Consider the following 27,401-nt stretch of genomic DNA (forward strand, 5'->3'; position numbering starts at 1 on the left):
TGGCCTAGCAGAGGTAAATGTCAAATATTAACCATGCATGCTGTCTATATTGCTTGTAATTGATATGTCAACATTTAAGTATTTTTTTTACGTACATTGTTATGGCTGTATTGTTTCTACTTTATTTATTTTAAAAATATTTATTCTCGAAATTAAATGTAGAGATTATTCTCTAAATAATGACACTTTATTCATCAAATTTTATTTTGACTTAATTCTCGAAATATTGCTTATTCTCGAAATTGTACTACTTTTTTTTAAAGTACTCTCCAAGCAAAAATGTTTTATCCAAGAACCACCACCCATCGCTGTTTATTTTATTTGTTTCTTTTTGCTTGGCCATAAAACATTTACGGAGTAAATACGAAGACTGAGTGGAGTAGTTTAGAGTTACAGTCAATATAAACACGACTGTATTTCACTCATTGTTTAAATTCAGCCGCCAGGTGGCGACATTTACCATCCTGTAAAATGTCACTGAAGAGAAAAGGGAAGGTTTAAAAAAAATATTACTGGCACGTTAACCTACCATCTCACCGCAGGTCAGTACAAATACCGAGGATTTGGAGAAAGCAGCGGTGGCAATTGACGTGGGGATTTAACCCCCTTCCGAACGCAGTGCTGGGCGAAAAAGGTACCAAAATATGTCATTGATGCTCTTAATTATTGCATGATGCGTCTTCTGTATGATATCGCTCACTAGTATTTATTGGAGGAAACGTCTGGACATTTCCTCAGTCACTCTGGACCTAAAGGCTAAACTGCTATTCGTTTTGGTCTGCTGCATTCCTTTATGAAATAACACATTGGAAAAAAATGATTGTCAGTCACATCGTTGTTGCAAATGAAACATTAGCTCGATTTTTGCTATTGATACTGTGTTGATATCTGGCTTGGATTTGCCCTGCTGGACAGTAGCAACAATGTGTGAAGGTATCAAAAAGTTTTATGACGCACCTGCAGTAAAACTTAGCTAAGCTCGATGTTTTTATCTCCAATGTGTTTTTTTCCCATTCTACACGTAACAGTAACATGTTGCTGGAAACAATTGGTTGGGACGTTATTGTACACATGTTGCGACAATGTTGCTATTTCAAGGGTAGAGTTGCCTACGTGCAGATCGTTCGGAAACATAGCTGAAGGGTTAAGTTAGCTGACCGAACTCATCTTCATTGTGAAGGAAGTTCATTGAGTTCAGTCAGCTACTGCAGGGCCAGAATGATAAAATACCAGATGTGGAAAATGAAACTCAAGCAAATGTAACTTCCCTTTATACCGATCTTTCATTTGCAGTCAGACTCTAGAGCTTCTAGGAAATCTATTTTTGATAGGGGTGCTCCCAAAATCCCAGCAATGGGGGAGGGGCATGAACGTGGCAGTCTTGTCTCCCCGAATTTCACTCCCTAGCCTGAACCTCTCCAACAGTAGGCTGGCTATACATTCAGTTTACGACTCATTGACTCAAACATTCCCGGTCAACTGCTGGAAAACGTCAGGATTCGGTTTCTTCAACCAATTAAGGCAGCTTGTATACACCATGGCTGTCAGCGTGTGTTATCGAACAATTATAAACTGTTTTAGTGAACCGTAATAGCCGATTACAGACACATCGCCTCTGCGTGTCCTCGCTAGTTTTCTTAACCTAATAGCCTAGCTGTGGGTAGTCTTGTAGAGTCACATCTCCCACATTCCAGACCAGTTGGTGATGAGACCTACTTTACATTTTCCTAGGCAGGGATGAGTGATGGGTCGTCTCTCCTGGGCCTCTGTTTAGGTGTTGCACGTCTGTTTCAAGGGTACCTATCAGAAATGAAATCCAGACCGACATAAAAGGAAATTAAGCCTATTGGCCTGTTTGTTTACTGTACTGTACCTACTGCACTCCAGCCTTTTGGGTGAACTTGTGCACTCTCCTGGGTATTTGATTGCCCATCGTAAATGCTTGGGCTGCCCAAAAGGCTGGTGTGGTGTAGTGTGTGGGGAATCAAGCCTTAACCTCCCACCTTGACCCCCCTCTGCTCCTTGCGCTCCTTGGGATGCAGCTGCTGCTTGCACTGGCCGGCATGTGTACTCCATCATCCCAAAAGCCTCAAATGCCCTCTGGTCAAACGGAGTACTGTCCTCTTTGTCTCAAGCGGTCACTGTGTGACTCAACAACTGAGTATCAAGTCTGTGTTTTTTTTTTATAGATAGACACTGTATAATGAAAACACGTTTTTTTTCACAGACTAAAAGTAATTGAAAATCCTCGCTTTGAGTCTACGAAGTGTTTTCTTTTAGGAGCAACACGAGTTAAAAAGAACTAAGGCCGTCTGGGAGCAGTGAAAGGACCAGAGTGGGTCACGCCGGGGGCATGAGTTGGCATTGGTTACATATTCACTGGGTGCGTGCAGACTCAGTGGGTCCTGGCGGCAAGCCTGGCAAAACCATCTCTCAGTGTAGGCAACAAATTAATAGGAGCTTCTGCTCAGCCAGTTGACATGCTGAGACACGCAAGTGCCCTTTCATCTCACAGGTATTAATATGATATGTAACAGACTAACAACTTGTCTACCCCTCTCTCTTACAGACCCCTGTGCAGCAGTGCAAATATGGCGCCGAGGGGTGTCTGGTGTGTGTTGTTGACCTGTCTCTTCTGCACATCCTCCGCTGACAAAGATTTCTTCACCTCCATCGGTAGATATCCCCCTCCTTCTATTTTCCATGAACAATCCTTTATAGACTCTTTTATTCAGTAGGTTTAGGGCAATTCCACGTTCATGAAATTGCACGGAGACGTCAAAAAAAAAATCTCACTTTAAGTGTATGCCAAAACAAAACCTGTTGATTTCAATGTTTAACAAACCATACAGCTCTTTGAACATGGACTACTTATAACAATCGGAGAGCATGAGACTATAAGGTTCCATCTGAATTGTTGTCAAAATTTTGTTATTGACCCAGCCTTGTTCTGTTCAGTGTTCTCTACCGATATAGTACTCTAAATACCCCCAATTCATGTTAAGTTTAAAAGAATACAAGATTAAAAAAATTGCTGACACCGTTCAAACCAATGAGAGTTCGGGACTTTAAGGCCAATTATCTCATCTTTTTGCAGATAGAACCTTATAGTCCCGAGCTCTCGAATTTACACGAAACGTTTAAAATAAAAACACATTTACTGGAAGAACTGTGGAGATGCAACATTTGGTAAGAGAATTTCAGTCAAATCTCCCTCTGTTTATTATGTGTCCACGCTTTCCAAAAACAATCTGCTCCGAATTAAGATTTAACGATGTCTGCAGAATGAATGTGGTGTCAGCTAGGACATGACTCACAGACTTTTAAAAATAATCTGTTTTGGTTATTGAACTACTGTAAGTGAAGTGGTTTTACACCCAGTAACAGAATTACATCATGGGTCCCTGACCTGTACTGCACAGAAATGCATTATTATGGTAATGAATGCCATTCTCTTCATGGTGATGTATTCTAAATAGGTAAACAAAGGTATACATATGCAATATCCTACTTAGCATATTTGGATATTATTCTACACACTGGCTATTATTTTATTGAGCTCTGCCACCAAATTTGGTTGGTCCGAACTGGGCCATGTCTACGTTTCACAAGTTTGGACATCATACTACAGCACAGTAGAGCTCAGTAGAGTACTGTACAGTAAAGTAGAATATAGTTCATTACAGTACAATACAGTGCATTATAGTGTACTCAATGCTAGTATGCTCTACTGTGTACTGTACTGAACTATACTCTACTTTACTGTACTGTGCTGTACAAACTTGTGAACCCATATGTGGTTTGTGACCTGTGATTTCCCGTTGTAGCCAATTCAATATCAGAAATTCAGTTACTGATTTGGGATGCGAATTTCGAGTTCTAATCACTTTATTGTTTTTATTTATTTAACTAGGCAAGTCAGTTAAGAACAAATTCTTATTTTCAATGGCGGCCTACCCCGGCCAAACCCAGACGACGCTGGGCCAATTGTGCGCCGCCCTATATGGGACTCCCAATCACGTCCGGTTGTGATACAGCCAGGGAATCGAACCAGGGTCTGTAGTGACGCCTTTAGCACTGAGATGCAGTGCCTTAGACTGCTGCGCCACTCGGGAGCCCTTAATGAATATGAATTAAATTATAATTAAATGAATACTTCATTAATAAACTTAATTGATATCAGCATAAACACTATAACTCATTGATAGGTCTACCTTTACTTGATACTTCTGTGAACTTTCATTATCCTCCTCCCTCATGAGGGAGAGAAATTATACACTGTACAGATGTGGGTTTTTGGGCATGGAATTTCAAGGCGCAAGGCAATGTTTCTTAAACTTACAGAATGCAGAAACATTTCTCCAACGCTTAATAGAAGTGTTGATATTGGTTGCCAGGGGTCTTCACTACAACATTACTGTGTTTTGACGTGTTTATAATACCTCTGAAGACTTTTTATAGGAGATGTTCTCTAACGCGCCCTTGTTCAATCTTCACCAAAAATCTAAAGCCTTTGCTCATTCCTCGTTTGTAGGATGGAAAATGGTTGAAAAATGTATACATGCCTTAATTTCACAAAAATATAGACTATAGCTTTTATTTGACACCCAGTTTGAAATGCTCCTATAATCTTCACGTTGGGGCTCATGGGTCTTTTTTACATGGAAATGGCTTTTATCACTACCATCCTGTCTTGGTCACAAACCTCAACCCTAGGGGGAGAAATGTGTTTATCACAGACATAAGCATTACAAACATGTATGGCTCTTCTATCTATTCAACATTTATACAACCTTTTGCCCCCTGTTTCACTGTGTTCCCCAGGTCAGATGACAGATCTGCTGTACACAGAAAAGGACCTGGTCACCTCTCTGAAGGATTACATCAGAGCAGAGGAGAGCAAGCTGGAGCAAGTCAAAAAGTGAGAGGAGAGCCCCCCCCTCCCCCTTAGTCGCTTTATCTCTCTAGCCCTATCTCGCTATTTTTGTCACTCACTCTCAAATGCCCAGACAGCTACTCTCTCGTTCTTGCTCACTTTACTCTCTCCCACAGGGCCTACACACAATGGTATAAATACTATCAAAGAGAATCATTTTCCATATCCTTCTTCACATATTCTTCACATATCCTTCTTCATGCCACCTGTGCAACAACACCCTCAGTGGGTATCATATTGCTGAGGGTGTCATATCACTTACAAAGAGCCCGGCTAACAAGACACCTAGTTTTCCTCTCCCCTTATTGTGTTACTGTAAAGAGACACCGTCAATGAACCAACCGGGTGTGTCAAGTCCAGGACATGACGCAACTGATCTCTTTATCTATTGCCTTTCAATGGTGCTGAGGGACATGTGTGCGTGCATGTTTGTCTGCAGACGGAGTACGTGAATACGATGTTGATGTATGTGTGTCACATGTGGAAATGCATCAGACAAGGAATCACTGTTTGCTTCTGGGAGTCGTGTACTGAATGTGTTTTCCCCCTCCGCGACGTGTCCAGGTGGGCTCAGAAGCTGGACGTGTTGTCGGCCACGGCCACTCAGGACCCAGAGGGCTTCCTGGGCCACCCGGTCAACGCCTTCAAGCTGATGAAGAGGCTCAACACAGAGTGGGGAGAGCTGGAGAGCCTGGTCCTCAAGGACATGTCTGATGGTCAGGGTCACTCACGGGCCTCTTATAACGGCTGTATACATGCTTTATTACCACATAAAGATTCATCCTTCCAAATTATTGCTAAGTGCTAATTGACAAGTTTTTTTTCTTCAAATTATACAATCAGCAGCATTTTTTCCACTAAAGTGATGGAACAGGGTCTTTATCCACTCAGAGAGGAACAAGGTTGCTCTCCGAGCATCTTTTAGCATCTGTACCGCCTTGAGGGAAGGTCTCGTATAATAGAATTGAGCTTCTTAGCGATCTTTCCTTCCCCCATACTCCAGGGTTCATCTCGAACCTGACCATCCAGAGACAGTACTTCCCCAATGATGATGACCAGACGGGGGCAGCCAAGGCCCTGATGAGGCTGCAGGACACCTACCGACTGGACACGCAAACCATCTCCACGGGAGAGCTGCCTGGTGAGGGGTGATGGGGGCAGGGAGGTTGAGGCTAGGGGCTTTAAATCTATGCGTCGCATGCTTTGTGAACAACGGGTATAGATTAACAGTGAAATACTTACTTATGGGTCCTTTTCCAGCCATGCAGAGTTAATGATAAAATAGAAATAGTGACACGAGGAATAAATACACAGTGATTAAGGAGTAAAAATAACATGGTTATCTACAGGGGGTACGAGGTACATATAGGTAAGGGTAAAGTGACTAGGCAACATGATAGATAATAGACAGTAGCAGCAGCGCGTGTGAAAGTGTGCGTGTGTGTGTGGTGTCAGTATGTATGTGTGGGTGTATGTGGTGTGTGTGTGTTGAGGTATCAGTGTAAGTATATGAGAGTGTGTGGGTAGAGTCCAGTGTGTGTGCATAGAGTCAGTACAAGAGAGTTAGTGCAAAAAAAGGTTAGTGCAGGTAGTCCGGGTAGCCATTTGATGAGCTATTTAGTATTGTTTAGCAGTCTTATGGCTTGGGGTTAGAAGCTGTTCAGGGTCCTGTTGGTTCCAGACTTGCCGTGCGGCAGTAGAGTGAACAGTCTATGGCTTGGGTGGCTGGAGTCTGACAATTCGTTGGGCCTTCCTCTGACACCTCCCGGTATAGAGGTCCTGGATGGCAGGGAGCTCGGCCCCAGTGATGCACTCGGCCGTACTAACCACACCCTGTAGTGTCGTGTGTCTTGCAGTTGCCGTACCAAGTGGTGATGCAGCCAGACAAGATGCTCTCAATGGTGCAGCTGTAGGACTTTTTGAGGATCTGAGAGCCCATGCCTAATCTTTTCAGCCTCCCGAGGGGGAAGAGGGGCTGTCGTGCCCTCTTCGCAACTGTTAGGGTGTGTGTGTAAACCATGTTAATTCCTTAGTGATGTGGACACCGAGGAACTTGAAGCTCTCGACCTGCTCCAATACGGCCCCGTCAATGTGGATGGGGGTGTGCTCGCCCTTCCATTTCGTGTAGTCCACGATCAGCTCCTTTGTCTTGCTGACGTTGAGGGAGAGGTTGTTGTGCTGGCACCACACTGCCAGGTCTCTGACCACCTCCCTATACATGTATATGTTAGTCATTTAGCAGACCCTCTAATCCAGAGCGATTTACAGTAGTGATTGCATACATTTCATAGATTTTTCTCTCGTACTGGTCCTCTGTGGGAATCGAACCCACAACCCTGGCGTTGCAAGCTCCATGCTCTAGCTGGCTGCCTCATCGTCGTTGGTGATCAGACCTACCACCGGCGTGTCGGTAAACTTGATGTTGGAGTTGTGTTAGGCCACACGTTCGTGGGTGAACACTGAGTTCAGGAGGGGACTAAGCACACACCCCTGAGGGGCCCCCGTGTTGATAAAATAAAATAAAAAGTTCACCTTTATTTAACCAGGTAAGCTAGTTGAGAACAAGTTCTCATTTACAACTGCGACCTGGCCAAGATAAAACAAAGCATTGCGACACAAACAACAACCCAGAGTTACACATGGAATAAACAAGCATACAGTCAATAACACAATAGAAAAAAAAGAAAGTCTATATACAGTGTGTGCAAATGGCGTGAGGAGGTAAGGCAATACATAGGCCATAGTAGCGAGGTAGTTACAATTTAGAAAATTAACACTGGAGTGATAGATGAGCAGATGATGATGTGCAAGTAGAAATACTGGTGTGCAAAGTGCAGACAAGTAAATAAAAACGATATGGGGATGATGTAGGTAGATTGGGTGGGCTATTTACAGATGGGCTATTTACAGCTGCAGCGATCGGTTAGCTGCTCAGATAGCTGATGTTTACAGTTAGTGAGGGAAATATAAGTCTCCAGCTTCAGCGATTTTTGCAATTCGTTCCAGTCATTGGCAGCAGAGAACCGGAAGGAAAGGCGGCCAAAGGACATGTTGGCTTTGGGGATGGCCAGTGAAATATACCTGCTGGAGCGCGTGCTACGGGTGAGTGTTGTTATCGTGACCAGTGAGCTGAGATAAGGCGGAACTTTACCTAGCATCGACTTATAGATGACCTGGAGCCAGTGGGCCTGGCGACGAATATGTAGCGAGGGCCAGCCGACTAGAGCACACAAGTCGCAGTGGTGGGTGTTGGAGATGTTTAATATGAGTCTGGAAGGAGAGTTTACAGTCTAGCCAGACACCTAGGTATTTGTAGTCGTCCACATTTTCTAAGTTAGAACCGTCTAGAGTAGTGATGCTAGTCGGGCGGGCGAGTGTGGGCAGCGAACGGTTGAAAAGCATGCATTTGGTTTTACTAGCGTTTAAGAGCAGTTGGAGACCAAGGAGGAGTGTTGTATGGCATTGAAGCTCATTTGGAGGTTAGTTAACACCGTGTCCAAGGAAGGGCCAGATGTATACAGAATGGTGTCGTCTGCGTAGAGGTGGATCAGGGAATCACCCGCAGCAAGAGCGACATTGTTGATATATACAGAGAAAAGAGTCGACCCGAGAATTGAACCCTGTGGTACCCCCATGGAGACTGCCAGAGGTCCGGACAACAGGCCCTCCGATTTGACGCACTGAACTCTGTCTGAGAAGTAGTTGGTGAACCAGGCGAGGCAGTCATTTGAGAAACCAAGGCTATTGAGTCTGCCGATAAGTATACGGTGATTGACAGAGTCGAAAGCCTTGGCCAAGTCGATGAAGACGGCTGCACAGTACTGTCTTTTATCGATGGCGGTTATGATATAGTTTAGTACCTTGAGCGTGGCCGAGGTGCACCCGTGACCATCTCGGAAACCGGATTGCACAGCGGAGAAGGTACGGTGGGATTCGAAATGGTCAGTGATTTGTTTATTGACTTTGCTTTCGAAGACTTTAGAAAGGCAGGGCAGGATAGATATCGGTCTATAACAGTTTGGATATAGGCATCTCGGACGATACGAAAGAGAGGTTGAACAGACTGGTAATAGGGGTTGCAACAATGGCGGCGGATAATTTTAGAAAGAGAGGGTCCAGATTGTCTAGCCCAGCTGATTTGTACGGGTCCAGGTTTTGCAGCTCTTTCAGGACATCTGCTATCTGGATTTGGGTGAAGGAGAAGCTGGGGAGGTGTGGAGCTGTTGGCCGGGGTTGGGGTTGCCAGGAGGAACGCATGGCCAGCCGTAGAGAAATGCTTATTGAAATTCTCGATTATCGTGGATTTATCGGTGGTGACAGTGTTACCTAGCCTCAGTGCAGTGGGCAGCTGGGAGGAGGTGCTCTTATTCTCCATGGACTTTACAGTGTCCCAGAACTTTTTGGAGTTAGAGCTACAGGATGCAAATTTCTGTTTGAAAAAGCTAGTCTTTGCTTTCCTGACTGACTGCGTGTATTGGTTCCTGACTTCCCTGAAAAGTTGCATATCGCATCGCGGGGACTATTCGATGCTAGTGCAGTCCGCCACAGGATGTTTTTGTGCTGGTCGATGGCAGTTAGGTCTGGAGTGAACCAAGGGCTATATCTGTTCTTTGTTCTAAATTTTTTGAAAGGGGCATGCTTATTTAAGATAGTGAGGAAATTCCTTTTAAAGAACGACCAGGCATCCTCGACTGACGGGATGAGGTCAATATCCTTCCAGGATACCCGGGCCAGGTCGATTAGAAAGGCCTGCTCGCAGAAGTGTTTTAGGGAGCGTTTCACAGTGATGAGGGGTGGTCTTTTGACCACGGACCCATAGCAGATGCAGGCAATGAGGCAGTAATGGTCAGCATGGGGATGTGTTGTTGCCTACCCTCGCCACCTGGGGGCGGCCCTCCGGAAGTTCAGGATCCAGTTGCAGAGGGAGTGTCCAGGGAGGTGTCACCTGAGCTTGGTGATGAGCTTGCAGGGGACTATGGTGTTAAATGCGAGCAGTAGTCAATGAACAGCATTCTTACCTTGGGTATTCCTTTTGTCCAGGTGAGTGAGGGCAGTGTGGAGTGCAATAGAGATTGCGCTATCTATGGATCTGTTGGGGCGGTCTGCGAATTGGAGTAAGGCTAAGGTGTCTGGGATGATGGTGTTGATGTGAGCCATGACCAGCCTTTCAAAGCATTTCATGGCTTTAGATGTGAGTGCTATGAGGCGATAGTCATTTAGGCACCTACTGGCTGGAAACACATACCATCGCCATGAGGAAATTGCCTGGTGAGGGGGGTGAGGGGCAGGCAGGGAAAGGCATGTGGAGGGAGCTGCATACCAGGAGTGGATTAGCCGTGGCGTGTTGCCGGCGGAGGTTCTGTTATAGCTTCAGTGATTCCTGCTCCTGTTACGGAGGGAAACCCTGCACAGGGCTCACAACATGCAGTGGAAAGACCCATTTAGTCCACATGAAAGTCTTGAAATCCCATGTAATGCCATGGAAATGCACTGTATGCAAATGCTGCCGAGATGGAATTTTTATGGTGATGAGATGAGTCTGTGTGTGTGTCTGATGCGTGTGTGTCACTCACTCATGTCTACACACAGGAACCAATACTGATGTCACTATGAGCCCTATGACGGTGGAGGACTGCTTTGAGCTGGGGAAGATAGCCTACTCTGATGCAGACTACTACCACACGGAGCTGTGGATGGAGCAGGCCCTGAAACAGCTGGACGGGGGAGAGGAGTCCACTGTGGACATGGTGACCATCCTGGACTACCTCAGCTACTCCATCTACCAGCAGGGGGAGCTAGAGAGGGCCCTGGACTACACCAAAAGACTGCTGAAATTGGGTGGGTGGATATTTGTGTTTCATAGGCGTTTCATGTCTTGATTGTAATTCACAGGACGATACTGAGTAGATTCTCCTCTTCGGTCCTAAATGTGTCTGCTGTGTTCCTCAGACTCTGCCCACCAGCGAGCCAACGGCAACCTGAAGTACTTTGAGTACCAGCTGGCCAAGCAGAAGAAGGTGGAGGCGGAGGAGGGCCTGAAGGAGAAGGAGAAAAGAGAGAGGGAGAAGAGGGAGGCGTCTGAGAAGAAGGGCAGACCTGCAGACTACCTGCCTGAGAGGAGGAAGTACGAACAGCTGTGTCGCGGCGAGGGCATCAAGATGGTGAGAGGCTGTACTGACCACTGGTGGCACTTTAAATCGGAGGACAGACTCCTAGTAGTAGCTGGAATAGAATAAATGGAAAGATATCAAACACATGGCTTCCATGTGTTTGATACTATTCCATTCATTTCTTTCCAGCCATTACTATGAGCCATCCTCCCCTCACCAGCCTCCACTGGTACTAACACACACACTCTGCATGCACAACTTCTAATGGCTATGCATTTTGATGTTTAAACGGCTGAAGTCCTACTCGTCTTGAAAGGCTTTATATTGATCATTGAATTACACTGAACAAAAATATAAATGCAAAATGTAAAGTGTTTCGTGAGCTGAAATAAAAGATCCCAGGAATGTTCCATACGCACAAAAAGCTTATTTCTCTCAAATTGTGTGTTCAAATGTGTTTTTCATCCCTGTTATTGGCCATTTCTCCTATGCCAAGATCATCCATCCACCTGACAGGTGTGGCATATCAAGAAGCTGATTAAACAGCGTGATCATTACGCAGCTGCACCTTATGGACAATATAAGGCCACTTTAAAACGTGCAGTTTTGTCACACAACACAATGCCACACATGTCTCAAGTGAGGGAGCATGCGATTGGCATGCTGACTGTAGGAATGTCCGCCAGAGCTGTTGCCAGAGAATGAAATGTTCATTTCTCCAACGTCGTATTAAAGAATTTGGTACTACGGCCTCACAACCGCAGACCATGTGTATGGCGTTGTGTGGGCGAGCGGTTTGCTGATGTCAACGTTGTGAACAGAGTGCCCCATGGTGGCGGTGAGGTTATGGTATGGGCAGGCATAAGCTACGGACAACGATCACAATTGCATTTTATCGATGTCTGTTTGAATGCACAGAGATACTGTGACTCGATCCTGACGGCAGCGGATGAATGTCGTGCCAATCATCCGCTGCAGTCACCTCATGTTTCAGCATGATAATGCACAGCCCCATGTTGCAAGGATCTATAGACAATTCCTGTCCCAGTTTTTCCATGGCCTGCATACTCACCTGACATGTCACCCATTGAGCATGTTTGGAATGCTCTGGATCGACAAGTACGGCAGCGTGTTCCATTTCCCGCCAATATCCATCAACTTCGACACAGCCATTGAAGAGGAGTGGGACAGCATTCCACAGTGTACAATCAACAGCCTGATCAACTCTGTGCGAAGGAGATGTGTCGCACTGCGTGAGGCAAATGGTGGTCACACCAGAGACTGACTTTTTCTGGTCCACGCCCCTACCTTTTTTTTAAGGTATCTGTGACCAACAGATGCAGATCTCTATTCCCAGTCATGTGAAATCCATAGATTAGAGTCTCATTTATTTATTTAAATTGACTGATTTCCTGATATGAACTGTAACTCAGTAAAATCGTTGAAATTGTTGCATGTTACATTTATGTTTTTTGTTCAGTATAGATGGGTATTTCTGAAGCCATATGCTCATCCGAGAGAGACCAGTTCGATGTTTGCCAGGACTAAAGGAATCTTTTGGCACACTTTCCTCTGCTGCGTGAATCTCCTTAATGATTCTCTGTGTCCTCTCTCCTGCATACACCGCTCCCTGCTTCTCCCCCTGGCTCTGCTTCTGCCTGTCTATCTGTCCATAGATGGATCTGTTTACTCTAGTCATTATGTTTGGCAACGAGGCAGAAGCCTGGACGAATAAGTGTGTGTGTGTGGGTTAGAGTGTGTGTGTGTGTGTGTGCACTCGCTGAACCGTGCCTTGATAGGTTCTAAGCCAGTAGCTATAGCAATGGCTAGAACTGTGAGAATGTCCCATATATGTCCTGTAATGTTTGGGTCAGATACCATAGCAAATGATCTGCAAGTTTGTGACCTCGGGTGACTCTCTGTGATTTCTATATGATAATGATCTCTCTGTCTCTATCTCCCTCCCCCTATCTCAGACCCCGCGGCGTCAGAGTCGTATGTTCTGCCGTTACTTTGACAACAACCGCCACCCCCTGTACGTGCTGGGTCCGGTCAAGCAGGAGGACGAGTGGGACCGCCCACGCATCATCCGTTACCACGACGTCCTCTCCAACAGCGAGATCGAGAAGGTCAAAGAGCTGGCCAAACCCAGGGTGAGTTCAAGGTCCACCCTCAAGGGAAGGCAAGGTCTGGGGTGTGGTAAGGGTTGCAAAATTCCAGTAATTTTTTCAGTTTTCCCCCACAATTCCAAGGTATTCCAGAATTGCCATTTGGAGGAGAGTTTTGGGAAAGTCTCTGGGATTTTGCAACCCTAAGTGTGGTAGGCGTTAAAATCAGTGGAGGCTGGTGGGGGTGCTATAGGAGGACAGGCTTGAAAGTACTACTTAAAAAGTTTTTGGGTATCTGTACTTTACTTTACTATTTATATTTTTGAATAGTTTTACTTCACTACATTCCTAAAGAAAATGATGCGGTTTTTACTCCATCCATTTTCCCTGACACCCAAAAGTACTTGTTACATTTTGAATGCTCACCAGGACAGGAAAATGGTCTTATTCACACACTTATCAAGAGAATATCCCTGGTCATCCCTACTATGTTGGAGAGTTCCCCTGGCTACCTGTAAAAAAAAAAAAAAAAAAAAAGTATTTAATTATAATTTTTTGCTTTATGTAAGGAATATTAAATTATTTATACTTTTGATACTTAACTATATTTTAGTAATTACATTTACTTTTGATACTTAGTATATGTACTCAAGTAGTATTTTACTGGGTGACTTTCACTTTTACTTGAGTCATTTTCTATTAAGGTATTTTTACCTTTAGTATGAAAATTGGGTATTTTTTTCAGCACTGGGTGGAATAAATGGAACGGAGACAAACGTGGTTCCCATATGTTTGATGTGTTGGATACGGTCCCATTTATTTTATTCCAGCCTTTCCAATAAGCCCGTCTTCCTATAGCTCGTCCCACCAGCCTCCACTGGTTAAAATGGGTGTAATATGCAAGTTCCATTGCTGCCATAAGAACACTGGGGATGCCCACTCTGCCTGAGGACCTGACTGTGTACAATGTGTGTGTTTGTTTATTTGTTACACACTGGCTGGATAAGAGCATCATCCCACTTGTTTGGCTCATACAGTAGTATTTGATAGCTCAGTTAGAACTAAAAGGGAGTTTTGACTCGGCAATGAACATCACCTCAAACGATCATAACCCAATCATAGCTTCATATCAACACATATCTGACTTTCGCATAAATCGTGTATTGATGTCAATGATCGAGATCCATAACTCAAGCTGTGGTTCAGCTCTTGGAGAGGGTAAGGGAACCCAGCAGGGACACACAGCACAGACGTAATGTAGCCTAGTAGTGTACGTGGGTCCAGCAGCCAGCCAGTGTGTAACAGGGTTTGTCCCTGTAACCCGTGTCCTCTCGGCCGGTTGGCTGTTGGCTCCACAGCTGCGCCGGGCCACCATCTCCAACCCCATTACTGGTGTGCTGGAGACCGCCCACTATCGCATCAGCAAGAGGTAAGACCAGCAGGCAGGGATGGGCACAACACTGTACCCCAAACCGTGTCTCTGTCTGTACGCCAAACCCCTCTGCACCCCGCATCTCCTCCGCTTCGGTCAGGAACCTTGGCAAAAGCACAACAGCTAGTCGTGAACTCTACGACTTAAGCGTAGAATGATTATAACTGATTGTACACAATGACTAGTGTAAATTGACAGTGTTGTATGTTTGGGGAGCTTGTGCTGTTATTGCCTGAACAAGTCACTTTTTGTGTGAAATGTAGATATTTCGGGTATATTGGAAGGTAGGTTGATTTTGAAGAAGGTATAATTCTGGGCCCGTGCTCTTGCCAAGACGTCCTGCCACTGCTTTGATCATAACAAGAGGAAGAGGAGTCCAGTATCCTCTGCTTGTTATCTGACTCCGTTAACAGTAGTCAGGGGTGCGACAGGGGCAGTCTAATATCTCATCTTCCTTTTGTAGCATCTCAATTAAGTTTGACAGTGGCCATTACTAGCCATTACCTGAGTGCAAGCTCAGCAAGTCGTTTGCTGCGATGGTTTTTAGACGGCATGGTTCGCATGCCCTGGCCTGGCATCAGTCTGGCTCTCATACAGTTGCTTGATCGTTCAGTGACCGTCTCTCTCTATCTCTGTCTCTCTCTCTCTTTCTATTTCTCTGTCTCTCCTCTTCCTCTCTGTGTGTGTCTGTCCTCCACTTTGTGATCTGTGACTGTAATGTGAACCGTCCGGGAGCTAGCTAAGGCGCGCCACCGTGCATGACCCCCAAACAGGGAAACTCACCACGGCCCATTACAGAGTCTCCAAGAGGTAAGGGGTCAAAGGTGACGGGGAGGGGCCTGCATGAGGCCCTGTCCGCCCTTTCACGCTGCTCATCCCTCTCCCTCACCCCTTTGTGGACCTTTGCTTATGGATACACCTCCCTCCCTCCCCCTGACCTATACAGTAAGAGCACCTCCTCTACCCTCCCACTGATCAGATGATTGACATTATCAGCATGACAAGCCAAGATAGTTTAATCTGCTCTTTTTCTTTGAAAAAACAAAGACTTTTTCGGTTATCTTGGTGCAGGCTCTGGTGTATCGTACAGAATGTTATTTCAGCGTGTGGGTGGAAGTCAAAGTTGATTTCCTCTTACAGGAAGGTGGCTGCCGGCCTCGTGGCTCCCTTCAAGCCTGTTTAATGTGGAGCGGTTATAGAGCGCCCCCTCGTGCAGATAGATTGAGCTGAGACGAGCAAATGGAAACATGGTGGTGACCGTGTTCTTTTCCTCAAGTCTGATGCCCCAGATGATAGTAACATTACGACCTTTGAGCCCATTCACCTAAATGAGTTAAATACATTAAGCGTATTGCTCATTAAACATGCAATGTTTTAACGAATTATCTTAGGCCCATTAGTTATCCGGGTTCTTAGTTAGGCCGTATATATTTGTCTTTTTGTTAGATAAATGGTTTAATTAACCACTCTGATACAGCAAACATATTTGTAACCGTACAGCCGATATAGCAACTGATGGCACATTTATATCTGAGGATTTGAGACAGAATTCTGGCCGTACTCTCCCAATAACAGCACTTCAAAAATAGCCCAGAGTAATTCAACACACACACACACATTTCTACTTCAGTGTGTATGACTAGATTGAGCCACTTCAAGGCATGTCTTATTCATTTATATAACATGCACAGGCTATGCTAATTAGCTGGATGCACATAGGACACACACAGGCACTCCCGTTAAATGATGGTGTGTAAAACACAGGGCCTGAGACTGGGGCTTTGTCTGACTCGACGTGGTTCGACCCCTCGAGGGGGCCAAGTGAGGTGTGGCTCCTATCCAATGGAAGGATGAGATCTTGGTCTGCCCAGTCTACTCTGCCGCCTGCTGGACACTTAACAGCGTCTTCTGTTACTCCCATACCTTTCTAATCCAATATATATATATATATTTTACGTAGAGGGACAGAAGGACTGGGGTCTGTTGTTAAATGAATAACCCCAAATGGTTACTCTGCCCCATCTTCCTTGGTGAGAAACAGTTAAAGTTTGCATTAACTAAGGGGATTCTTCAAATAGAAGCATATCAAAAGGGAGAAATGGAAAAAAATAACATTTTGCTTTGAGACTTGTGGATAAATATGGGGTTCCCTTGAAGCGTTCTGTCCCAACCAGCCTGTTTCCTTCTCCTACACCCTTCTAACATACAGTACTAACGCATGCAGCCCATGCTCATCTGTAATAACGTTAGTCAGCTGCCTGGCTGCAATTGATCATAAATCAAGGTGTGTTTTACGACTCAGAAACTCTCCGTCTCTCATCACAGTGCGTGGCTAACCGCCTACGAGGATCCAGTAGTGGACAAGATAAACCAGCGCATTGAGGACATCACCGGCCTGAATGTCAAGACAGCAGAGGAGCTGCAGGTAACACAAGAGAACATCCGGTTGGCTGAGGGAATTTGGTAGGACTGGAGGACTGGCAGGAGTGGATACTCACGCAGTAAACCTATAGGGTTTAGCGACCAATGATGTGAATATACACTGAGTATACGAAACATTAAGAACACCTGCTTTTTCCATGACATCGACTGATCAGGTGAATCCAGGTGAAAGATATGAATCCCTTATGTACTGTGTCACTTGTTAAATCCACTTTAATCAGTGTAGATGGAGGAGACAGGTTAAAGAAGGATTTTTGTGTCTTGAGACAATTGAGACATGGATTGTGTATGTGTGCCATTCAGAGGGTGAATGGGCAAGACAAAATATTTAAGTGCCTTTGAACAGGGTATGGTAGTAGGTGCCAGGCGCACCGGTTTGTGTCAAGAACTGCGACGCCGCTGGGTTTTTCACGCTCAACAGTTCCCCGTGCGTGTCAAGAACGGTCCACCACCCAAAGGACATCCAGACGACTTGACACAACTGTGGGATGGATTGGAGTCAACATGGGCCAGCATCCGTGTGCGACGCTTTCGACAACTTGTAGAGTCCATGCCCCGACGAATTGAGGCTGTTCTGAGGGCAAAAGGGGGGTAGCAATTTAATATTAGGAAGGTGTTCCTAATAGTGTATATGTCAGTGTATATGTCTATTATAGCAACAGGGTGACAAATGTATTCCATGCAGTGACTACATCTGCAGCGATTACTGTTTGGGGATTTAGGCTGGTTTTCTGTATAGCACTTTGTGACATCTACTGATGTTTAAAAAGGGCTTTATAAATACATTTGATTGATCGATCAGGAATGAACTTTACTGCCGTTTGCTACTTAGGAAGAGCCAATGAAAAGACTAGTGTTTGTACTGTGAAGGTGAAGCGGAAGGCAAGGTCATTCTACAGTACTGAAGACGAGTGTCTCTAATGACAACACAGCATCTGTCACTGTTTATACCCTCATTTCCTCTCTCCCCAGGTGGCAAATTACGGCGTGGGCGGGCAATACGAGCCCCACTTTGACTTTGGACGGGTAAACAAGGCTTCTCTTTCTATTCTGGTCAGGGAAATATGACGTGCATGACCGAGAGTCAGTGGGTGACTGTTGATGGCTGCCACACTTGCGTCTACTGTTGTTAGTGGGTTCATATCTGGGTGTGTTTTTTGTTGCCTTGAGTGTTATTTAACCTTAGACCCTTTGTGTATATTCCCTGTCTTTGCAGAAAGATGAACCAGATGCGTTTAAAGAGCTGGGCACTGGGAACCGCATCGCCACCTGGTTAATTTACGTTAGTATCTGCTTTATACATCTCCATTAAGCAATTCACTGTTTCAGGTCTATTTCATAGCTATGGATACACTTTCGATCTTCCGTTTACCCATGTGTAAATCGATCTAATTTCCAAGATTCCATTAAACAGCAATGGGGTTGAATTATGTTGAACTTGAAAAATCTCTGCTATTAGAGTGGTCGGTATGACTGATAGCTTGAAGACGTTCTCTTCTCTGTTGCAGATGAGTGACGTGCCATCAGGGGGCGCCACTGTCTTTACAGATGTGGGCGCTGCAGTGTGGCCCAAAAAGGTGAAACGCACAACTGCGGTGTTCACGTCGCATTCTCTTCCTGTTAGGCGTGCCAAGGACTTCTTTCCTGTGATGATATTTGAACGCTAAATCAGGAACGGTGTCTTTGATGTGTGTATATGTAAACTTGTTTTCAGGGCAGTGCGGTGTTCTGGTATAACCTGTTTGCCAGCGGGGAGGGTGACTACAGCACGCGGCACGCGGCCTGCCCCGTCCTAGTGGGCAACAAGTGGGGTGAGCCAACCTGTTTCTCATTACATCCTTTAATCCTGTCAAATGGTGTACCTACACCCTGAGAACTTCAGGTCTGCCTGAGGGCAGAAATAACCTTGTGTCCGGTTTGCTGCAGCAGTTAACAGTGGGTCCTTTTTCCTATGTCATGTTTTTTGACGTGTATGTTTATATGTCCACCTGGATTAGTTTTCATCTTCTCTCTCTCCAGTGTCCAACAAGTGGATTCACGAGCGAGGCCAAGAGTTCAGAAGACGTTGCACTCTGGACGAGTCTGACTGATCAAAAGGAATAAAACACCTTCCTCCTAATCCTCGTCTTCCTCTTCCAATCCCTCCTCCTGGACCCACGTGACTCTCGGCGCTGTGGACGCTGACGTGCCCTCTGACCTCTCCACCCCCTTCCTCTCCTTCCTTCTCTCCAAACTCAGCGTTCACTCAGTGGTTCTCTGAGGCTCTGGCTGCTCATGTGATCTGTCACATTTTATTTTTTATCTGAGGTGTGTGTGTGTGCGTGTGTGTGTGGGGTTCACCAGTCCCAGTCTGTGCCTTCTGTTGATGGGTTTTGCACACTCAGACTGCACAGCTGTCTTAAAACCTGGGGAACTTTTATTTAACTCTCCCACCCTTAACATGGACCTTTTATGTTGATACTATCGACAAGATGCTCAATTAACTAGTTCAGCGTTTCCCAACTCTGGTCCTTGAATAGCCCAACAGTACACATTTGTATTGTAGCCCCCAGACCAGCACACCTGATTCAACTTGTCAACTCATCGTCAAGCCCTTGATAAGTTGAATGAGATGTGTTTGTTCAGAACTCCAACGAAATGGTGTACTGTTCGGAGGACTGGCGGACCGGAGTTGGGAAAACACGGAACTAGAGCAGTCAACACAGCTGCTTCTCCCTTTCAACTTCCTACAACGTGACATATTTTCATGTGCACTTCTCAGAAACCATTCTTTACATTGTTGATGGAATTTTATACAGCACACTATGCACAGGGTCTGGGTTACTATCGGACTAAGGGAAGGTCTCCGAACAGTGCTTATGACAAGTGATTATCACTGATTCACTGTGATATATTGACAGAGGAGCTGTGCCAGCCCCCCCCCTCTCCCTCTTTTCCTTCTCTCTCTCCCTTACACCCCTCTTCTCTACCAAGGCCATGTCTGCCGCGGGGCTATTTCAGCCCTGAGGTCATTCACTCCACGACAAACACTACTGCATCTGCTGCACAGATAAACACTGACTTTTAAAGCCAAAGGTACACGATGTCTCTTAGTTTTTCTGCCTCTTCCCCCCCCCCCCGCTCTGTCTCTCTCAACGCGCTCTGTTCCTCCTGTGTCTCCCACTCCTCTCTGCCTTGGGTGAAACACAGTAAACTAAATGCAGGTACTGACTGTCACCGTTCTATGTTACCGAAGCAAAGCTCGTACCTGATCAACTGATGATTCATTGGGTTTGACGATAATAGGATTTCATCCCTAAAATGACTGAATGAAATATGATGCTAAGAATCGATAAGAAATATTTATTCGGTGTATCACTCCAAACCTGGTTCCTCCACTCCACAGTTTAAGCCTATGCTGACCCTGGGCAGAATGATACCTCATGAGAGGCAGTTGCTGATTTGTTCAGAGGGTCCCTGGTTCGAGCCCAGGTTGGGGGCAAGGAGAGGGACAGAAGCAACACGGTTACATGTATATCCTCCCAGATGCAGGTCTTCTTTTTATTTTGAATTGTAATAACGATGGGATGTGTGGGGATATGTGTTGTACATGTGAGATTAATGTTTTCTACAGAAATAAATATTATGTTAAGTAAAGAATTCAGTCTGGAGTGAGTCAGTGTTTTACATGATTTGTCCAGACCAGACGCATAATTGATTGGAACAACTGCAGAACTATTCCTATTAACACAGTTGTTACCAATCAAACCCTGAAAGAATTCTGGGGGGAAAGTATTTTAATCTCCATGATTTAATACAAAAGATTGCGTTGATGGCCATAGCCCTTTATCGTAACAGAAGATTCTGGTGGTGGTTGGCAGCTCAAGGCAGGGGCATCTTGTAGTCTGCAGGGTGGTTTCCCTCCCGAAGCTTTCCGAAGCAGCCACGTATCAGATCTACTGCAGCGTTGACCGTGGAGCTGATCTCATCATCCGTCCTGCCCCTCTTAGGGTTCACCTCCACCATGTCCACTGCAGACAGCAGCCCTGCACAAAGAAAAACACATCGCTCAACACACACCTGACTGACCACACACGCGCACACAGACTAAAAAAAGTACATTGGAGCAGCATCAATACCGATGCACTCCCATCTCGCTGTGTGTGCGTGTTATCATCTCTGTTGATGTGCATCTGTGTGTGCGCGTTATCATCTCTGTTGATGTGCATCTGTGTGTGCATGTTATCATCTCTGTTGATGTGCATCTGTGTGTGCATGTTATCATCTCTGTTGATGTGCATCTGTGTGTGTGATCTCTCACCTGTCTGACAGATGTGCTCTGTGATGTAGATTCCCTCCCTGTAGGTCAGCCCTCCCACTACTGGGGTTCCTGTGGCCGGAGAGATTGATGGGTCCAGGGCATCGATGTCATAGCTCAGGTGGATGGGCTTCTTCACCCTGTTGAATCAGATAAATTAATTCATGTCTAACACGTGTCAATGCCCAATATTTCCATTGATGTGTCCAAGTTAGATGTAGCCTACCAGGAATAGCAAGAAATGAAAACGACACAATGAAATTGTTGAGGCTACATACTTTGAGAAGATGTAGTCACATGTCTCCTCCATCACTTTGGCGATCCCAAGGCGATCCACCTCAGTCATGGAGTAAACTTTGATACCCAGTAACTTAAGGATATGGCTGGAATGGGAGATATCTTTTTTTAGTCTTCGGTAAACAATTATGTAGTGCAAGGTCATGATAAGATAGTGTATGATACAGGGTGACAGGCAAAAACATACTGCTCCTCTGGATCCACGTCTCTCAAGCCAATGTAGACTATGTCTTTGGCCGATACGCATGGCTTGATCCAAGAGAAATTTGGCAGAACTGGAATCTAATCAAAGAAACAGAAACAGCAAGTCTGCATCCAGAACTGTAGCTCATACCCATGTACAGAACCAGTCAAAAGTTTGGACACACCTACTCGTTCCAGGGTTTTTCTTTATTTTTACAATTTCTTTTTACATTGTAGAATAATAGTGAAGACATAACACATATGGAATCATGTAGTAACCAAAACAGTGTTAAACAAATTACACAGATTCTTCAAAGTAGCCATCCTTTGCCTTGATGACAGCTTTGCACACTCTTGGCTTTCTCTCAACCGGCTTCATGAGGTAGTCACCTGGAATCTATTTCAATTAACAGTTGTGCCTTGTTAATTTGTGGAATTTCTTTCCTTCTTAATGCGTTTGAGCCAATCAGTTGTGTTGTGACAAGGTAGGGGTGGTATACAGAAGATAGCCCTATTTGGTAAAAGACCAAGTCCATATTATGGCAAGAACAGCTCAAATAAGCAAAGAGAAACGACAGTCAATCATTACTTTAAGACATGAAGGTCAGTCAATGCAGAAAATGTCAAGAACTTTGAAAGTTTCTTCAAGTGCAGTCGAAACTGGCTCTCATGAGGACCGACACAGGAAAGGAAGACCCAGAGTTACCTCTACTGCAGAGGATAAGTTCATTAGAGTTTCCCGCCTCAGAAATTGCGACCCAAATAAATGCTTCACAGAGTTCAAGTAATAGACACATCTCAACATCAACTGTTCAGAGGAGACCGCGTGAATCAGGCCTTCATGGTCGAATTGCTGCAAAGAAACCACTACTAAAGGACCAATAAGAAGAAGAGACTTGCTTGGGCCAAGAAACATGAGCAATGGACATTACACCGGTGGAAATCTGTTCTTTGGTCTGATGAGTCCAAATTTGAGATTTTTGGTTCCAACTGCCGTGTCTTTGTGAGACACAGAATAGGTAAACGGATGATCTCTGCATGTCTGGTTCTCACCGTGAAGCCTGGAGGAGGAGATGTGATGGTGCTTTGCTGGTGACACTGTCAGTGATTTATTTAGAATTCAAGGCACACTTAACCAGCATGGCTACCACAGCATTCTGCAGCGATACGCCATCCCATCTGGTTTGCGCTTAGTGGGGCTAGCATTTACATTTTTTTATTTAACCTTTATTTAAACTAGGCAAGTCAGTTAAGAACAAATTCTTATTCAAAATTACGGCATGCTTTTCAACAGGACAATGACCCAACACACCTCCAGGCTGTGTAAGGGCTATTTGACCAAGAAGGAGAGTGATGAGTGCTGCATCAGATGACCTGGTCTCCACAATCACCTGACCTCAACCCAACTGAGATGGTTTGGGATGAGTTGGACCGCAGAGTGAAGAAAAAGCAGCCAACAAGTTCTCAGCATATGTGGGAACTCCTTCAAGACTGTTGGAAAAGCATTCCAGGGGAAGCTGGTTGAGAGAATGCCAAGAGTGTGCAAAGCTGTCATCAAGGCAAAGGGTGGCTACTTTGAAGAATTTAAAATATTAAATATTAATTTTATTTTATTTAAACTTTATTTAACTTGGCAAGTCCGTTAAGAACAAATTCTTATTTGCAATATTTAGATTTGTTTAACACTTTTTTGGTTACTACATGATTCCATATGTGTTATTTCATAGTTTTGATGTCTTCACTATTATTCTACAATGTACAAAATAGTAAAAATAAAGAAAAACCGTTGAATGAGTAGATGTGTCCAAACTTTTGACTGGTACTATATATATCACTGTCACCACCTAAAACATAAACACAATTGATATGACTATTTTCCTTCAATTTTTTTAATTTCATAATAAATTTTTTGAAATTCATGATTCATGATGTGCACAGGAAGAGGAAGAGTCTCACGATAAATCCCCCCCAAATAAAACAGACATTGCACAACTGTGTAAATACTGGTATTGTGAATACCAAGGTATAACATTTACTGGTCAAACTTAATGATACAGTATTTGAAATATAAAAACTAGGGGATGCCTATGGGAAAAGAGGGAGAGATAGAGAAATCACCTTGGATTGCAGCTCGTGGATGAGGTAGGACATGGGCTGTCCGTGGATATTGCCTGTAGGGGAGGTCAGGGGTGTGTTGATGTCTGCATGGGCGTCCACCCATACTACACTGAGGTCCTTCTTAGCTGCTGCATGCCCCTGGATCGAGCCTATTGCCAAACTGGACACAGACCAAACTTGGAGTGAATTCCACATCACATTGTTAGGGAAAAACCCCTAACCCTCAATAATTGTAGGTGTATTTTGGCTGGTTGTTGACACTGGGCTCTTGCTCTACTACGAGTGAATATGAGAGACACGCACAGACATGTGACATACACACACACACACCTGTGGTCTCCTCCCAGCATCACACAGGTGTGTCCGTCATTTTTCACAGCGTGGACGGCAGCAGACAGACGTTGGTTGGCGCTGCCCACCGCTCTGGGTCTCTTCACATTGCCTATTGGCTCATCGTTGGCCACCTCCTCAAACGTCACGTTGCCATAGTCTTTGACCACACAGCCTGTGTAGGATGGGATTGGGCAACACAATTGACATAAGAAAACGCATTAGTCAATGCACCTACAGTAATCTTATGTTTAAAAAAAATCAAGGCATGAGCTGTCAATGGATCACTTAGACAGAAAAGAAAAGTTGCAAACTCATGGCTCCGATGCAATAAGATGTCAATGGATTACCACAACGTTTATAATGGTCCATCCCTGTACATGTTCTAAACTAGTCCTTACCTCTGATCATACTGCCATTTGGTAATGTTAAAACTCATACTTTTTGCCAATATGCTAAATGTTAAATCCCCTCCATTTTACCAAAATGCTAAATGTTACATTCCCTCCATTAAAAAACATTTCCAAATCCGATGCAAATTACCTTTCTCCTAGTTTAAATAAATGACTTATGAAATACTTATTTTACTATGTCTGTTACTATGTTAGTGATTGCAAACTAAACATTTCACAATCAGATGCAAATGAGCTCTCTCCTAGTTTAAATAAATGACTTATGACTTATGAAGTACTTATTTTACTATGTCTGTTACTATGTTAGTGATTGAGGTGTCTCTGTCTGCAACCTGGTCTCAGAGAATTTTGTATTATTCAGTACGTAAATAATAGTATCACCATATAAAATTATATATTTTGTTTCGTATGGTATGTATTCATTTTTCATATCCTTCATCCATTTCATAAGATATGTTACGAATTTGCAAAACTTACAATATGTTAGAATTTGCAAAACATACAATATGTTACGAATTCTAATTTGTTGTGGCTAATGTTAGCTAGGCTAGGGGTTAGGGCTAGGGATTAGAGTTAAGGTTAGGGTTAAGATGAGGAGTTAGGTTAAACAGTTAAGGTTAGGGGAAGGGTTAGCTAAAACGGTTAAGGTTAGGGTTAGGGGAAGGGTTAGCTAACATGCTAAGTCATTGCAAAGTAGACAAAAAGTTGTAAGTAGTTGAAAGGTTGCTAATTAGCTAAAATTGTCCATGGTGAGATTCAAACACGCAACTTTTGGGTTGCTAGACATTCGCGTCATACGCCCATTCATTCATCCACCCCGACCAACTACCCTCTTTCGTTTTTGCCTCAACTAACCTTCTGTCTTATGTAACCATACCAAACGTAACATATCATACTAATTTGAGTATCCCGGATTTACCTTTACTACATTATGTCTAGTCTATGAGACCAGGCTGCTGTCTGCTATTCTCTCTGTAGGGCACACAGTCAGGCTAAGGATTGACAGGGCACTTGTCCTCAGAGTGCCGCAACAGTTGCTGCCGGTTTAATGAGTGAGAATGTTATCACTGGCATGCATACTGAATGCAGGAGGCTGCCATTGTCGTGACCCAAACACATACACACAAACATGGAAGGGGGAGTGATGCAAGGTCAAAAGAGCTAGGCCTATCAGATGCCTTCTCCTGTGTGATATGAATAAAACAGAGAGGGTGCTTAGGATGTCTCTGATCTCACGTGATCACACACATGGGCAGAGGAGGACACACCCCCACACACAGAGAGATTGATCCTGCTCACATGTTAATCCACTTTAATCACACAGATCCCCCTGTCACTCTTACGGTCACGGATTTCCCAATAAGACTTCCCACGACTAGACAGTTCAGTCTTACTGGTAGTCTTTCCGAAGGAAACTCCTGTCTGTGTTATGTTCTGGTCATGAGCTCAAGTTCAGGTGTATTTTTTTCCAATAGGATTATTTCTGTAGCCTAGCCTATGTAATATCACTTATTCACATAGTTTGTTCAGAATTGCCCTGGAATTGAACTTGGTCATGGAAAATAAATCATGCCCTTAGCTTGTGTAAATGATGTTGCCATTTGACACCAGGTTTCAAACGGATCCCCAATATGTTAATGCTTTCATCTCAACACCTCTGCCAGGCAAGTCAAAGAAAAGGTTGGAAGTCTGGTGACTTCCTCATAAGAGCTCAGATCACATAGTCATTTGATTAAATCAATAGCATACTGATGCAAATATTGCAATTTGGGAATGTACAGGATAATTTCATTATTTCTCTCGGGAAACAAATACTTTGAATGGAAACAGATTCCCTGTACCGTACATTCTATATTCGCACCATTTTATTCAGTTCGGATGTCTTAATTTCTGCACTGGAGCTACCTAGCTAGCCTATATCACAGAATGAGTGTAAAATCAATATCAGGACGTCACCTTGCGCTTTAAGCTTATCCACCAATCCGGCTGCGCGAATGAGGTCTGGTCCTTTCTCCACACCATCCCGCGGCTGCAGCAGATATATATTTATGGGACTGTGTAGGCCTATTACAGCAATACATTAAAATATATATATATTGCATATAACGGTAGTCTATTAAGCCCATTCGAATACCTATCAATAGCCTATAATAAGTAGGCTAGCCTATAATAAAATATTGACTACTCACTTGTCCTTTTGAAAAAGGCGCTCCAATAATTCCAACTGAGTGATGACTTCGCTTATAAATTCTGAAGGCGAGTTGTAATCCTCCCGAGCTTTTCATAATGACCATTATCCTGTGTCGGGACACAGTGTACAGGAGCACAGGGTTGGAGCGGCGCTGGAGCACTATCAAATTGTTTACTGAAATCAAAGGCACATCACCAGTGTGTGACGACACCAGCGTGAGCGTGGTACAGTAAACCCAACAGGGAGCCTATTGCCGCTCAACGGCTAAAAGTTTCGGCACCGACCCAGCATCATCACATATACGCGGCTTTAGTTCACTAAAATTGCATAACTCATCTTTGCCTTGTATTTAGCATTTGATGTTGACGTTAGTGACAGCCTTAAAGTGATATCCATAACAATAAAAGTAAAATAATCTTGTGTCATGGGCAGCAGTGGATTTCATAATAATTTGGAGTCATGTCTTTTGAGGTGTTTTCAATAGGGACAATTCAAATACAATTTTACTGGTGCTATACCTAAATGTGAATATTCCATAACATGG

The 27,401-nt window shown here is 44.3% G+C and overlaps 2 protein-coding genes across 4 annotated transcripts; one reads left to right on the forward strand and one right to left on the reverse strand.

The window, feature by feature from the left end:
• The first annotated feature begins 500 nt into the window (after window positions 1–500).
• On the forward strand, window positions 501–20,667 carry LOC120030039 (prolyl 4-hydroxylase subunit alpha-1-like). 3 transcript variants are annotated; one of them, XM_038975359.1, is made up of 16 exons: window positions 501–634; window positions 2,570–2,676; window positions 4,825–4,921; window positions 5,501–5,652; window positions 5,940–6,077; window positions 10,526–10,774; window positions 10,886–11,097; window positions 13,023–13,199; window positions 14,513–14,583; window positions 15,331–15,396; window positions 16,912–17,011; window positions 18,001–18,054; window positions 18,245–18,310; window positions 18,537–18,605; window positions 18,743–18,839; window positions 19,048–20,667. In XM_038975359.1, the coding sequence occupies exons 2-16, from the start codon at window positions 2,592–2,594 to the stop codon at window positions 19,116–19,118; spliced, it is 1,704 nt and encodes a 567-aa protein (XP_038831287.1). In that variant the 5' UTR covers window positions 501–634; window positions 2,570–2,591; the 3' UTR covers window positions 19,119–20,667. The 3 variants fall into 3 exon arrangements, with proteins under 3 accessions (XP_038831287.1, XP_038831286.1, XP_038831285.1); XM_038975358.1 differs by lacking the exon at window positions 15,331–15,396; XM_038975357.1 differs by lacking the exon at window positions 14,513–14,583 and having other exon boundaries at window positions 15,326–15,396.
• LOC120030041 (arginase-1-like) lies at window positions 20,539–27,124 on the reverse strand. The gene is made up of 8 exons (XM_038975360.1): window positions 26,856–27,124; window positions 26,623–26,695; window positions 24,254–24,428; window positions 23,924–24,083; window positions 21,810–21,904; window positions 21,604–21,708; window positions 21,329–21,465; window positions 20,539–21,053 (listed from the first exon to the last, which is right to left on the reverse strand). Exons 1-8 carry the CDS (start codon window positions 26,958–26,960, stop codon window positions 20,890–20,892), a joined length of 1,014 nt encoding a protein of 337 aa, XP_038831288.1. The 5' UTR covers window positions 26,961–27,124; the 3' UTR covers window positions 20,539–20,889.
• Window positions 27,125–27,401: the final 277 nt, after the last annotated feature.

This window comes from Salvelinus namaycush, chromosome 35, assembly GCF_016432855.1.
Source record: "Salvelinus namaycush isolate Seneca chromosome 35, SaNama_1.0, whole genome shotgun sequence".
NCBI classification, from domain to species: domain Eukaryota; kingdom Metazoa; phylum Chordata; class Actinopteri; order Salmoniformes; family Salmonidae; genus Salvelinus; species Salvelinus namaycush.

What these genes read in the sequence shown, in the direction of transcription:
- LOC120030039 (XM_038975359.1), top strand. Translation starts at nt 2,592, where the DNA reads ATGGCGCCGAGGGGTGTCTGGTGTGTGTTGTTGACCTGTCTCTTCTGC. An exon ending in AGATTTCTTCACCTCCATCG is followed by an intron (nt 2,677 to 4,824) that starts GTAGATATCCCC and finishes TGTGTTCCCCAG; the next exon opens with GTCAGATGACAGATCTGCTG. An exon ending in CCTCAAGGACATGTCTGATG is followed by an intron (nt 5,653 to 5,939) that starts GTCAGGGTCACT and finishes CCCATACTCCAG; the next exon opens with GGTTCATCTCGAACCTGACC.
- LOC120030041 (XM_038975360.1), bottom strand. Translation starts at nt 26,960, where the DNA reads ATGGTCATTATGAAAAGCTCGGGAGGATTACAACTCGCCTTCAGAATT. An exon ending in GGATAAGCTTAAAGCGCAAG is followed by an intron (nt 24,429 to 26,622) that starts GTGACGTCCTGA and finishes CATCCTACACAG; the next exon opens with GCTGTGTGGTCAAAGACTAT. An exon ending in TCCACGAGCTGCAATCCAAG is followed by an intron (nt 21,905 to 23,923) that starts GTGATTTCTCTA and finishes TTCTTTGATTAG; the next exon opens with ATTCCAGTTCTGCCAAATTT.